The sequence below is a fragment of the Rana temporaria genome, chromosome 3, assembly GCF_905171775.1.
Source record: "Rana temporaria chromosome 3, aRanTem1.1, whole genome shotgun sequence".
NCBI lineage: Eukaryota > Metazoa > Chordata > Amphibia > Anura > Ranidae > Rana > Rana temporaria.
Window position 1 is genome coordinate 171,664,664 of NC_053491.1, and position 12,900 is coordinate 171,677,563.

Sequence of the window (12,900 nt, forward strand, 5' to 3'; positions counted from 1 at the left end):
GGCAGGAAGCTTCCACATCCCGGAGAATATTCACAATTTTCCTGGCTTGTACTATAATGTAATTAAAAAAGCAAATTGAAGTGTCACACCCCTGGAAAATGGTCCAGAGATGACTTTATTCCAGTAAGGGAAGGATCAGAAGAGTATCCAACATGTTTCCGGGGTCCAAAAACAGGGAAATACGCTGCAGAGATTAATTTAAAAGGGTTAAAACGGTAATAACAGTTTTAACCCTTTCATATATTAATGTATGCTGTATATCATTCACTGCCGTCACCATATCTGAATATAGGTTTTGTACATTTTTACCTCATGAGCCTGCCATTTGAGACTGTTTAACCACTTTAGCCCCAGACCATTTCGCTGGGCAAAGACCAGGCCATTTTTTGCGATTCGACACTGCAACGCTTTAACTGACAATTGCGTGGTCGTGCAACATGGCTTCCAAACAAAATTTATGTCCTTTTTTTCCCACAAATAGAGCTTTTTTTTGGTGGTATTTGATCACCTCTGCGGGTTTAATTTTTTGTGCTATAAACAAAAATAAAGCGACAATTTTGAAAAAAAATCAATATTTTTTACTTTTTGCAGTAATAAATATCCCCAAAAACATCTGTAGCGCTACCCCCGCAGGAGCCGCTGGTTAGATTGGGACGGCGTGTTAGGTTACCTCTGTGATGTGTCTAGGGATGATGATGATGAGAACAATGACGGAATGTCCAAACAGCCGGGTGTCGTTTTCTGTGCTTTTATTCTTGCCCAACACGGCAAACAATTAACTTGAGGTAGATAGAGATATGTTGGTGAAAGGAGAACTTTCAAATTCAGGCCCATGAATGGCGGAAACAATCCTGCTTCCAATGGGACTCCTCGTCGCCACTCCAGCCGGAGTGGGTATAGTGTACCTGGACAGGCCTCTCACACCGACCTGGCAGCCAGGGTATCACTCGGAACTCTGAGAACGAACAAGTCTCTGCCACAGACTTGGCTCTGATAGAAATAGGAGTGGGACCCCTGCCACAGGCCCGTGCTCTGAAACGTAGATGATAGAGCAAATCCTTCTCAATAAATGCAAATTTGCCTAAATCTCCCTCAGGTAGCTTTCCTTAGTTTTGGGTCACTGACTGACAAGTTGCAACGCACAACCTTCCAGTGTCCAGTGACCCCGATCCCCGATAGATGGTCTAGGCCCTGTTGGATCGCCTGCCTCCGGGCTCACCTCAGACTGACTCCGCATCGAGCAGCACAACTCGCTTGGGATCTTCCTCTCAGAATGTGGGGGACCCAGTCGATCACTGGGGCCCCTCCATAGCTTCAGTTTCTCCGGGTCATGAGGGGCCAGAACCGAGAACTCTGCATAGCACGTGCGCCCCGGCCTGGTAGGCCATATCGCCAGGGCCCGTGATGTGCGCACACCCTAAAGGTGGGTGCCGCACCCGGAACTAGGAACACAAGACCCTTCAAAATGGCGTCTTCCCCAGAAGTACCCTCCCCCAGCATGCCCCGTAAAGGGAGAAACTACTCTGATTGGCTGCTGGCAGGAAGGCGCCACCACCTGGACCCCTCTGGCGCCACCTGTCACCCAGAGATGGAAAGGTATCTCTGGAACACAGAATGGAATCACAGGACAGCCCAGCCTGGCAAAAAAACTAATTTACAAGAAATAAACAGGATGAGAGCAAAGTAACTCTCTCATCCCCCTCTAAATTTAACATAACACCTGGACTGAAAGTACACAGGCGCTACACATTTAAAAACAATGATACAACCATACGTATTATTCTACATATTTTTGGTAAAAAAAAAAATAAGCGTTTATTGATTGGTTTCATTCATTCATTCAGAACAGGGAGATGCATGTTTACTGTTGCCTCTCCCCGTTCTGCAGCTCTGTGACCCGATCACGCGAACACATGGCCGGCAAATTAAATGTTCCTACCAAGTAAAAAAAAACCAATATGTCTCTTCTCTTAGTCACTCCCATCCCCACAGTTAGAACACACAATTAACTCCTTGATCGCCCCCTAGCGTTAACCCCTTCCCTGCCAATGACATTTACACAGTAATCAGGGCATTTTCATAGCACTGATCTCTGTATAAATGCCACAGATCACCACTAGTACTAGTAAAATAAAATAAAAAATGCCATAAATCTTTCCCATAGTTTGTAGACACTATAACTTTTGTGCACATGCCAACAACTTCACATGCAGTATTTGGTCCTTGGTCAGCATTTGGAAAGTTATGAAGTAATTGACACCCGAGTTATATATGCAATGACTGTTGTAATTATTGTTTATTATGTATGTCCTTCCAGCTCACGCTCTCATTTGATGGTCATCTTGAGAATAAATGGTAGGGATAGCATCTCAGGGGCTGTCTCTAGCTCTACACTCACACTGTGCGACCTCGCAGGATCAGAACGCATATCAAAAACTGAAGCCACTGGTCAGCGCTTGGTGGAAGCTGCTGCAATTAATAAGTCTCTTACAGCATTGGGACAGGTATTGCTATTTTATATATGTGTATATTACAAAGTAAAGTAACTTTGAGATTTATGTGAATGCATTTCGATTTACAGTGGCTTCTTTTCTAAATTGCACCTTGCCTAGGACTGCTGATATTTAATATAATTATTCTTCAGTATAAAAATCATTGATATGAGGCAAAATGTGTTACATCAGTTTATTTCTTTTGGCAAACAGCACCATCTAGTCTCTTATCCAGCCACCTGCACCTTAACAAATATATTAACAAGGCAGGAAAGCCAGCAGGAAACGGGCAATCTGAATTTGTATTACATTATTATGAAGCAAAGTTTATTCCAACCGAAGAAATTGTAAAATGTTTCATAAATCTTACTTTTTGCATATATAACAATCTGTTTCCAGTGTGTTATACAACTCTAGGCCCAAACACACTACAACTTGGTATGATGCATTATTTACATGATATATTTTCAAGACTATCTGCTTGATTGGATCACATAGGCATCCAATCTAAGGGCTTTCCCAGTTGTATGCCGCCTTGGCAGAAGGTGTTTAACAGCTTCGCTTGTTTTAGCACTTCAGCAGAGATAGAAGAGCTATAGCAGCAGCATTTATGGCAGGGTTATTTCAGTATGAAATTTAAAATGATTTCAGGAAATACACATTTTTAAAGAAATGCTCATATATATATATTTTCTAGTGCAGAATCCTTAGTAAGCTCTGCAAGAACATAAATTATTTTAAAAAAGTTATTCAATAGTTTATTGTTTGCAAAGACAAACCCAGTTTAGATTGGAAATTAATGATGTAAGTTTTTAGGACCCATTCACACCAGAACGCAGTGCAGGAAACCTACACTCCATGCACGTTTCTGGCACTGTGTTCAAAACACACTGCACTTGCAATCTGCAGCAGGTGTCAGTGTTCATTTAACACTAGCCCAAGAACACGTTGCAAACGCAGTGTGCAGTGTCTATAGACGTCCTCCCAGAAACCTGCAACCCCCCTGGGGGAATGCATTAGACGCACTCCGATTGCGGTGTCCTTTGGACACAGCTGATGACAGATCGAGGCAAAGGACCAAACACAGGGGCCCTTTACATTGTGATTATCTGTGTCCAATCACAGCGGATCCCATGTAGCCAATAAATCGGCTAACCTGTGGAAGCACACATTTGCACTGATCATTATTGAAGAAGAAAATCTACTTATTTGCAAAATTTTATAAAACGAAGATTTTTTTTTTTTTTCAAAATGTTTGCAATTTTTCATTTGTTTAGCAAAAAAAAAAAAAAAAGTGGTGATTAAATACCACTAAAAGAAAGCTCTGTCTCAAAAAAAAAACTATAAAAATTTCATATGGGTACAGCATTGCATGACCGCGTAATTGTTATTCAAAGTGCGACAGCACTGAAAGCTGAAGCTTGGCCTGGTTCTGAAGGTGGTGAAAGTGCCCATAGGCAAGTGGATAACGTAGTGCATGTACTACTTTTGGTGCAGTCTGGTGCCATTTTAGGTCTATTCAAATGAATGGGCTGAAATCGCTCTGCACCGGGATCGCATGTGAATCAGCCCTGAGAGAGATAAAAGAAATCGATAAGCAATTTAACAAGCTAGCATCTTCCAAAAATGGGCAGGATCGTTTTGGGTGGACTGACAAACATCTATGTGTTCAGTGTTTTTTATTTATTTAAATAAATGCACTTTTATATTAAAGCCAAACTCTCAAATCCTACAGAAAAATGTATAGGACCTCTGTCAGGTTTATATTGCTGTTCCTGTACATAGGAGAGGACTAGGCAGAACATGTTGGATATTTAAATACATGTTACTTTAACAGAGTCGAACAGCCCCGCCCAGGGGGCGGTCCCTCTGGACACAACTCTCCCCGTAGCATTCAGCCTCAGTTCGTAACAAGCCGTACAAACCTAAAAAAGGAGGGGTGGTTGCTGTGTCCGTCCATGGACGACAGAGAAAATAATTTTACGGTGAGTACCAAAAAATTGTATTTTCTCTTATCGTCCATGGACGGACACAGCCTTGACAAGTGGGACACCCCCAAGCAGTGTCAAAAAACGAGGGGTGGGAACAGTATCAGTAAAAAGCAAACAACTTCACCCCAAACAAGCAGAGCTCCTCAACGGAGGAGGTGCAACTTTAAACAGCTGCCTGCAAAACCTTGCGGCCGAAAGAAGCATCTGAAGATGCACTCACATCAACCTTGTAAAATTTGGAAAAGGTGTGAATGGACGACAAGGTCGCTGCTTTACACACGTCAGACAGATGCTTGATGTCGGAAAGCCCAGGAAGCACCAATTGCCCTGGTTGAATGTGGCGTGACCGGAAAGAGCATAGGCCTGTATGACGGTCTGCCTGATCCACCGAGAAATGGTGGCCGACGAGACCGCCAGGCCCTTTTGTGGACCAGATACCGACACAAAAAGTGAGTCAGACCTCCGAAACAGAGCCGTAGCAGACAGGTACACCCGCAAAGCGCGTACCACGTCCAAAGTATGTAGCACAATGTCCTTAGGATGCGCTGGCCGAGGACACAAGAATGGAAGAATTGTATTTTGGATTATGTGAGTACCCCTGTCTATTTTCTTTGAGAATTAAAATTTTTAAAACGGTATCACACCATCGATGCTTTATTTCTTTGGGGCGAGAAACTGACCAATCTGGGACGAGAACCCCAAGGAGGACCTGCCGTTGTTGGATCAGAGCCCATCGAGTGAACCATCTAATGTGGTTGGATCTATATGCTGTTACCTTACAGCAGTAAGGTAAGGGGACATCCTTACTTACCCTAAAAGGATCACTGGATACCCATTTTCCTCTCACTCCATATTGCGGACCTACACTTGCACTTTTGCTTTCTTGGACTTTTGAAATTTTACTTATATTTTTTGCTAATATTTTTCAAACTCTGTTGATGGACTGTTTATCACCAATATAGGAGTGTCACTTAGCACAGTTACCTGAAAAATTTTTTTGCACCATTACTTATAGTGTATTTCATCACATTAAGAGGAACCTGTGTAGTTATATGATTTGCACCATTACTGTTATTGTTCACTGATCATTTATATTTATTTTTATGCTGATGCCATTTGGGCTATATTGCTCCTCATTTCAATTACACCTACTTTCATTCCCCTCCCCCACCTGTTTATTCACTTATCCATTCACCACTGATTAGCGCAGCACTACCCTCCCCATTTTCAATTGCTTATGGTTTGATACACCTTCCAGTGCCGCAGCTGTACCTCCACTTCTCATCACTTTCATTTCCCCTCCCCCTTTCTTCCCCTCTCTGTTTCCCCTCCTTTGATAAGCGCGGTAATATCCATTTTTCCACTATTTATCACTGTCTCGCACTCATTACCGCAGCTATCATGGATGTCTTCTCATTTCTTGATAAGAGGCAGGTTAATCTTGAAGATGTTTTTAATGCTTCTGCACCTGTTAAGAAAAACAGTGACCTAGAGAGCCTCATGAGGAAGCTAGGGCATAATATGGAAAAAAAGATCAGCCTATGGTGGGACATAGTCACCTTTGAACGCTATATTAAGGATAACATTGTCCCACGGCGTCTACGATGGGATATAACCCCTAATGATGGCCTATTAGATCAGGCCTCAATAGACGAATGGTTTAAATTTTTTAACATCAAGGGGTCAGAACTTTTGATGTTCCTACTAGACAGGAAAAAGAGAAAGCTGAAACTGATCGAACAGATCATCCTAGAGGTCAAGGAAGAACTAGAAGCATATAAAGATTCAGGAGATCTCGTAAGATACACAACACAACTGAATAATGATTTAACAAAGAAAGACAAGGAAGTACAACACAGGAAAAGTAAAAAATACAGTCGCGATATGAATGATTTTAAAACGGATCATACGTTTAAATGGCAGAGCCAATCGGGCCGACCAGATCCCATCTCAACCTATTCCACACCAGAGAGAAATGTGAGGGTCTATTCACCCCCAAGAGTGATCAACTATATAGGGCCCACCCAAGAAACGCATGATAGGAATAGGCACGAATCGCCCCGGCAGTACAGAAATGAAGAGAGACAGGGCAACTATAATCAACACACTCCCTACCAAAATGAGAGAAGACCACCCCAAAATGAGCGGACACCACAGAATGGTTGGAAGAAACCCTTCTGGAAAAAACGCAGAAATAATAACAATGGCCATAACTATGGACAAAGACCACAACAAGACCAGAGGGATAATAGACCCCAGCCCCAAAACCAACGAGATAATAGAGGTGGAGGCTATGAGAATAGAGGTCGGCCACAGGAAACCAACTATTATCAGGGACGTCCAAATGAATACCATGAGAACAGAGGATATACACATGAACAGAGAAGAAGAAGCCCTGTTCGTTCAAATGATCGAAGAGAGGGAGATCGAGGTTATTACACTCATCACCCACAGGATATGAGTCCAATCCCTACACGGAATTATTATGCACCCCTAGAACAGCGAACAGTGGATGATAGAGTGGAAAGACATCAAAATCCCAATACCTCTTCTTTTTTAGAGAGAGGTCAAGAATACCATCCGCCTCGACATACAGAGGAAATAAGAACCTACAGAAGAACCCCAGAAAGAAACGGGGAAAGCGAGGAGGAAAGAGAACACAAAAGAAAAAGAACAGAAAGGGAGAGGGAATCTTCAACTTAAGTGGACTCCCACTTACACATGAAGAGATTGGCGTCCTAGATAAAGGCCTCAAATACGCACCAGCGAAAAATCTGGATAAATTCCAGACATATATAGGAATTCAAAAGTATGTAAGGAAATTAAATATTCAAAAGTATATGATCAGTAACCCTTACAAAACTAGGACTGCCAATCCAGATGAAGAAATTAGACATAGTAATCTGAAGAATAAATCTATTTTTAATCCGCCTGTGAAAGATAATAAATGTGTGGAAGTCTTTAAAAGATTGGTCACAGGAGAACTAATGGACCTGAAAGTGAAAAAACAAGAAGAACCGAAACATATTAGGAGTGGAATACGCAAATTGATGAAAAGAAAGGATCTAGTAGTTCGACCAGCCGATAAAGGTGGTGGCATTGTGGTACTTTCCAAGGAACAGTATAAAATGAGCATGGAACAAATGCTAGGAGATACCAACACCTACAGCCGCCTTCTGAGTAATCCCATGTTTAAATGCAGAAAAGCCTTGGAACAGATTGTACATTTAGGACTAAAAAGAGGAATCCTGGATAAGAAAGAAGCACAATATCTGATCCCTACATCATGTCGCACACCTATTGTATACTCACTCCCCAAAATACATAAGAACAGCACGAATCCACCGCCCAGACCTATAGTAAATGGAATTGATTCCTTAACTGCAAGAATGGGGCAATACATTGACTTCTATTTACAGCCAGTAGTTCAGAGTACAAGAGCGTATCTTAGAGACACAAAACAGATGTTACAATGCCTGGATGATATACCAAGAGATGATGGACCCTTTTGGCTAGCAACAGCAGACGTATCGTCGTTATACACGATCATACTACATCATCAAGCATGCGAAGCAGTCAAATGGGGCCTCAGGAAATATTCCCAGTTGCCCTGCATCCAACGAAAATATCTGGTAAAAAGTTTGGACTTTTGTCTTAAAAATAGCTACTTCTGGTATGGAGGCAATTACTTTTTCCAGAAAACCGGCGTAGCCATGGGGGCAAAATTTGCCCCTAGTGTAGCTGGGCTTTTTATGGCCCAATGGGAAGAAGGGAAAATCTTCTCTGAACCTCCTGATGATCTGTACATATATAAAAGATATATTGATGATATCTTCATACTGTGGAGGGGCGAGAAAGAAACGCTAGCAGATTTTCTACAAGATTTAAATACCAATGACAGAAACATTGAACTTTCTTGGGAAATCAGCAACAAAAAGATCACATTCCTAGACCTAGAGGTGGAACAAGAAAATAATGAACTCCGGTCTAAAACTCATTTTAAAAATGTGGATCGTAATAGCTACTTGCCGCTTGAAAGTTGTCATCACAGAAACTGGCTTTTTAACATTCCAAAAGGGCAATTAATGCGCCTAAGACGAAATTGTACAGACAAAGATACTTTTCTCACCCAAGCAAAAGACATGGGAGAAAGGTTTAAACAAAAAGGATACGACAATTCCTTTATTAACCAGAAGATTGCAGAAGTGGCAACAATGGATAGACAGACTCTTATGAGTGATAAGCCTAAACAAAAAATGCATAAAGACTTGATGCCTATCATCTTCGATTACAGTATACAACATAAATGCATTGAAAAAGTCATTAGACGCCATTGGAATATACTACTGGCTGACAAAGAACTGGGGGGTGTCCTTCCACCGATTCCAAAGTTCGTATATAAAAGGGCACCTACTATTAGGGACAAAATTGTTAAAAATGTGCCTGATCCGCCTAAAAATAAAAACAACTTCCTCTCTTTTTTCACTGGTAAAGGTTTTTTTCCATGCAAAAGATGCTACGCATGTTTGAGAACTCACAAACCAAACCAGAAGAGGAAAGATTTTACTGCAACTAGTACAGGAGATGTATACGAAATAAAAGAATTTATCTGCTGTAACACAGAGGGAGTTGTATACGCACTCGAATGCAGTTGCGGTCTACAATACATAGGCCGGACAAAAAGAGCATTACGAGTGCGTATAAAAGAACATGTCCAAAACATCCTTAAAGGTTTCGATAAACATAGTGTATCAAGACACTTCCTTACCCACCACAATAAAGATCCGACACATCTTAAATTTTGGGGCATAGAGCCCTATGTGAGACACTGGCGAGGCGGGCATAAAGTTAGAACATTGAGCCAGTTAGAATCTCGCTGGATATTTACTCTGGATACTTTTGCTCCCCGAGGTCTTAACATAGATTTTGATCTTAATTGTTTTTTAAGTGACCGATAAGACTTTATTTTTTGATTTATTTCTTGCTTCACTTACCCTCTCTGTTCTCTCCTTTTCGCTATCTAATATTGATGACGTAGATTGTTTTTAATCTGTATATGTGGATCTGTTCGCACACGTCATCTACGTCTTTTAACCTTATGTGGCATATCCATTCAATGAAATTAAATATGTCGACATACATTCATTTAAATTTTTTATACTTTTTAACATATATATATTTTTTTTAACAAATTATTCTGGCTCTCAATATTTTTTAATATACCAATTGAGCCTCAATCTTCTCGGTGCATTATGAGTGTGTATATACACATAAATTCCTGCTCCCCTGTGTTTTTAATTGTTTCCCTCGAGTGCTCCCTTGTGAGGATGCCGTGTGTCACCATTTAACAAGCATTGGCTTCAAAAAAATGGCCGCGGCTCCACTTCCGGTGGCTGCAAGGTGGCTGCAGCTCCACTTCCGGCGGCGCTCGTTTTGATAGACGCCGCCGATACGTGATGGAAGCCTATTTGTGATGCTGGCCGAGGTCGGGGGGCCCCATGCAGGCCCCCGACCAGACATCAGACAGAATGGCTCACTTTTGTAAGACGTATCCCCAGCGCTCTGTGAGATGCTGGGGACGTCTTTTGAGCTACAACAAAATGGCGGCTGCCAGACTTCCTGTAGAACGCTGTGTACTGTCAGCACAGAATGTTATGATGGTACTTTTGAGCTACAACAAAATGGCGGCTGCCAGACTTCCTGTAGAATGCTGTGTACTGTCAACACAGAATGTTATGATGGTACAATGGGACTTCTGTGTTTGCCCCCCCCCATGGTCTCCGTCCCCTGGCTGAAGCTTTTAAGTTTTTTCAATTTTTTTCATTGTTAACCATATAAATGAGATGTGATATCTGTCACCCACCATCTGAATGCTACTAATTTAAATATTTTATATGCTGGGCGAAATTTTTTGATTTTTTGATTTTACTATTAAATGCCTAGCAGACTACGGGAAAATGGCTGCAGCTGCATTATTTACATGGCAAACAGCTGAGTTTACTTACAGCCTACTAAACAAGTCACCTTATAAAAAGGATCCCATTTATGCCTCTCACTACTCCTGAGGAAGTCACATGATAGTGACGAATGCGCATGAGTCCACTGAGAGGTATCGGAGGTGACGTTGGCGACAGATTGCCCCTCTTTTTTACATGCTCAATTGTATTTTGGATTATGTGAGTACCCCTGTCTATTTTCTTTGAGAATTAAAATTTTTAAAACGGTATCACACCATCGATGCTTTATTTCTTTGGGGCGAGAAACTGACCAATCTGGGACGAGAACCCCAAGGAGGACCTGCCGTTGTTGGATCAGAGCCCATCGAGTGAACCATCTAATGTGGTTGGATCTATATGCTGTTACCTTACAGCAGTAAGGTAAGGGGACATCCTTACTTACCCTAAAAGGATCACTGGATACCCATTTTCCTCTCACTCCATATTGCGGACCTACACTTGCACTTTTGCTTTCTTGGACTTTTGAAATTTTACTTATATTTTTTGCTAATATTTTTCAAACTCTGTTGATGGACTGTTTATCACCAATATAGGAGTGTCACTTAGCACAGTTACCTGAAAAAAATTTTTGCACCATTACTTATAGTGTATTTCATCACATTAAGAGGAACCTGTGTAGTTATATGATTTGCACCATTACTGTTATTGTTCACTGATCATTTATATTTATTTTTATGCTGATGCCATTTGGGCTATATTGCTCCTCATTTCAATTACACCTACTTTCATTCCCCTCCCCCACCTGTTTATTCACTTATCCATTCACCACTGATTAGCGCAGCACTACCCTCCCCATTTTCAAGAATTACGATGTCCTCGTTAAGGTAAAAGGCCAAAACCACCTTCGGGAGAAAGCCTTATCCTTATAGAGGACCAAGTATGGTGACTTGCAAGACAAGGCTGCCAATTCAGAAACACGTCTGACAGATATAATGGCCACCAAAAAGGCCACCTTCTGAGATAGTGTCAAGAGAGGAATCTCTCTGATGTTTTCAAAAGGAGGTACCTGAAGAACCAAGAGCACCAGATTCAAATCCCATGGAGGAAGAGGTGGTTTAAGAGTGGGAAGTATATGACGAAACCCCTGCACAAAGGTACCCACCAGGAAATGGGCCGGTAAAGGCAGCTGAAAGAACACAGCCAAGGCTGAAATATGTCCCTTAATGGTGCATAAGGCAAGTTTCTGATCCACTTCACGCTGTAAAAACAGCAGGACCCTAAAAACCGAATACGTCCATTGACGCCACCCCATCTCTTCACACAAAGAGATGTAGGCCTTCCAGGTGCAATGGTAGATCTTCCTGGAAGAAGACTTCCGTGCCCTCAGCATGGTTGAGATGACCGAGTCGAAAAGACCTTGGTCCCTCAATACCTGGCTTTCAATAGCCATGACGTTAAACCCATCAACTGTAAAGCAGGATGAAGAATGGGACCTTGAGACAGAAGGTCCTCCCACATTGGCCGCTGTCAGGGTGCATCTGCCACTAGGCGCACGAGATCGGCGTACCAAGGATGCCGGGGCCAATCCGGAGCGATTAGAATCATCGGAATCCCTTCGGCCTCCACTCTGCGGAGCAGTCGAGGAAGCAACTTCAATGGGGGGGAAAGGCATAAATTAGCCGATACTGACCCCACGGGGCCACCAACGCGTCTGCTCAGGGATCTCTGGACCTGGCCACGAACTTCGAGACCTTGCGGTTGAGGTGAGAGGCCAGGAGATCCACGTCAGGTGTGCCCCATCTCCAGCAAAGGAGTTGAAACACCTCCGGATGCAATGACCATTTCCCCTGATCCATCATCTGGCGACTCAGGTAGTCTGCCTGACAGTTTTCTACGCACGGAATGTAGACGGCCATCAGAGCCGGCACGATTCTTTCTGCCCACCGCAGGATGTGAGCAACCTCGGACGCTGCAGCCGAGCTCCACGTTCCCCCCTGATGGTTGACATAAGCCACCGCCGTGGCGTTGTCCGACTGGATCCAGATTGGGCGACCTTGCAACCTCCTCGTCCAAGAGGAGAGGAATAGCCGGATTGCCCGAAGTTCCAGGACATTGATCGGCAGACAGGTTTCTTCTAAAGTCCATCGACTCTGGGCCCACTGGACCCCCCCCCAGACGCCCCAACCCCGTGAGGCTGGCGTCCGTCGTAATCACCGTCCACTGGATGGGAAGAAACTACTTCCTGGACTGAAGAGCCGGGGATCTCAGCCACCAATTCAGAGAGACTCTTACTAGTTGGCTTACCTGAATCTGACGATCCAGAGACAATGGAGATTTGTTTCATGTGGACAGGATCTCCTTCTGCAACACTCGAGTGTGGAACTGGGCATATGGTACTGCCGCAAAGGAGGCTACCATCAGACCCAGGACTCGCATGCAAAAACGGAGAGACGACCATTT

At 42.9% G+C, this 12,900-nt stretch overlaps 1 protein-coding gene across 1 annotated transcript in view; it reads left to right on the forward strand.

The window, feature by feature from the left end:
- The window catches only part of LOC120931893 (kinesin-like protein KIN-14E), a 138,962-nt gene that overhangs the window by 118,040 nt on the left and 8,022 nt on the right, over window positions 1–12,900 (forward strand). The window contains exon 12 of the mRNA XM_040343812.1: window positions 2,318–2,504. Coding sequence (XP_040199746.1) covers window positions 2,318–2,504 — 187 coding nt within the window. The remainder of the gene's footprint in view (window positions 1–2,317; window positions 2,505–12,900) is intronic.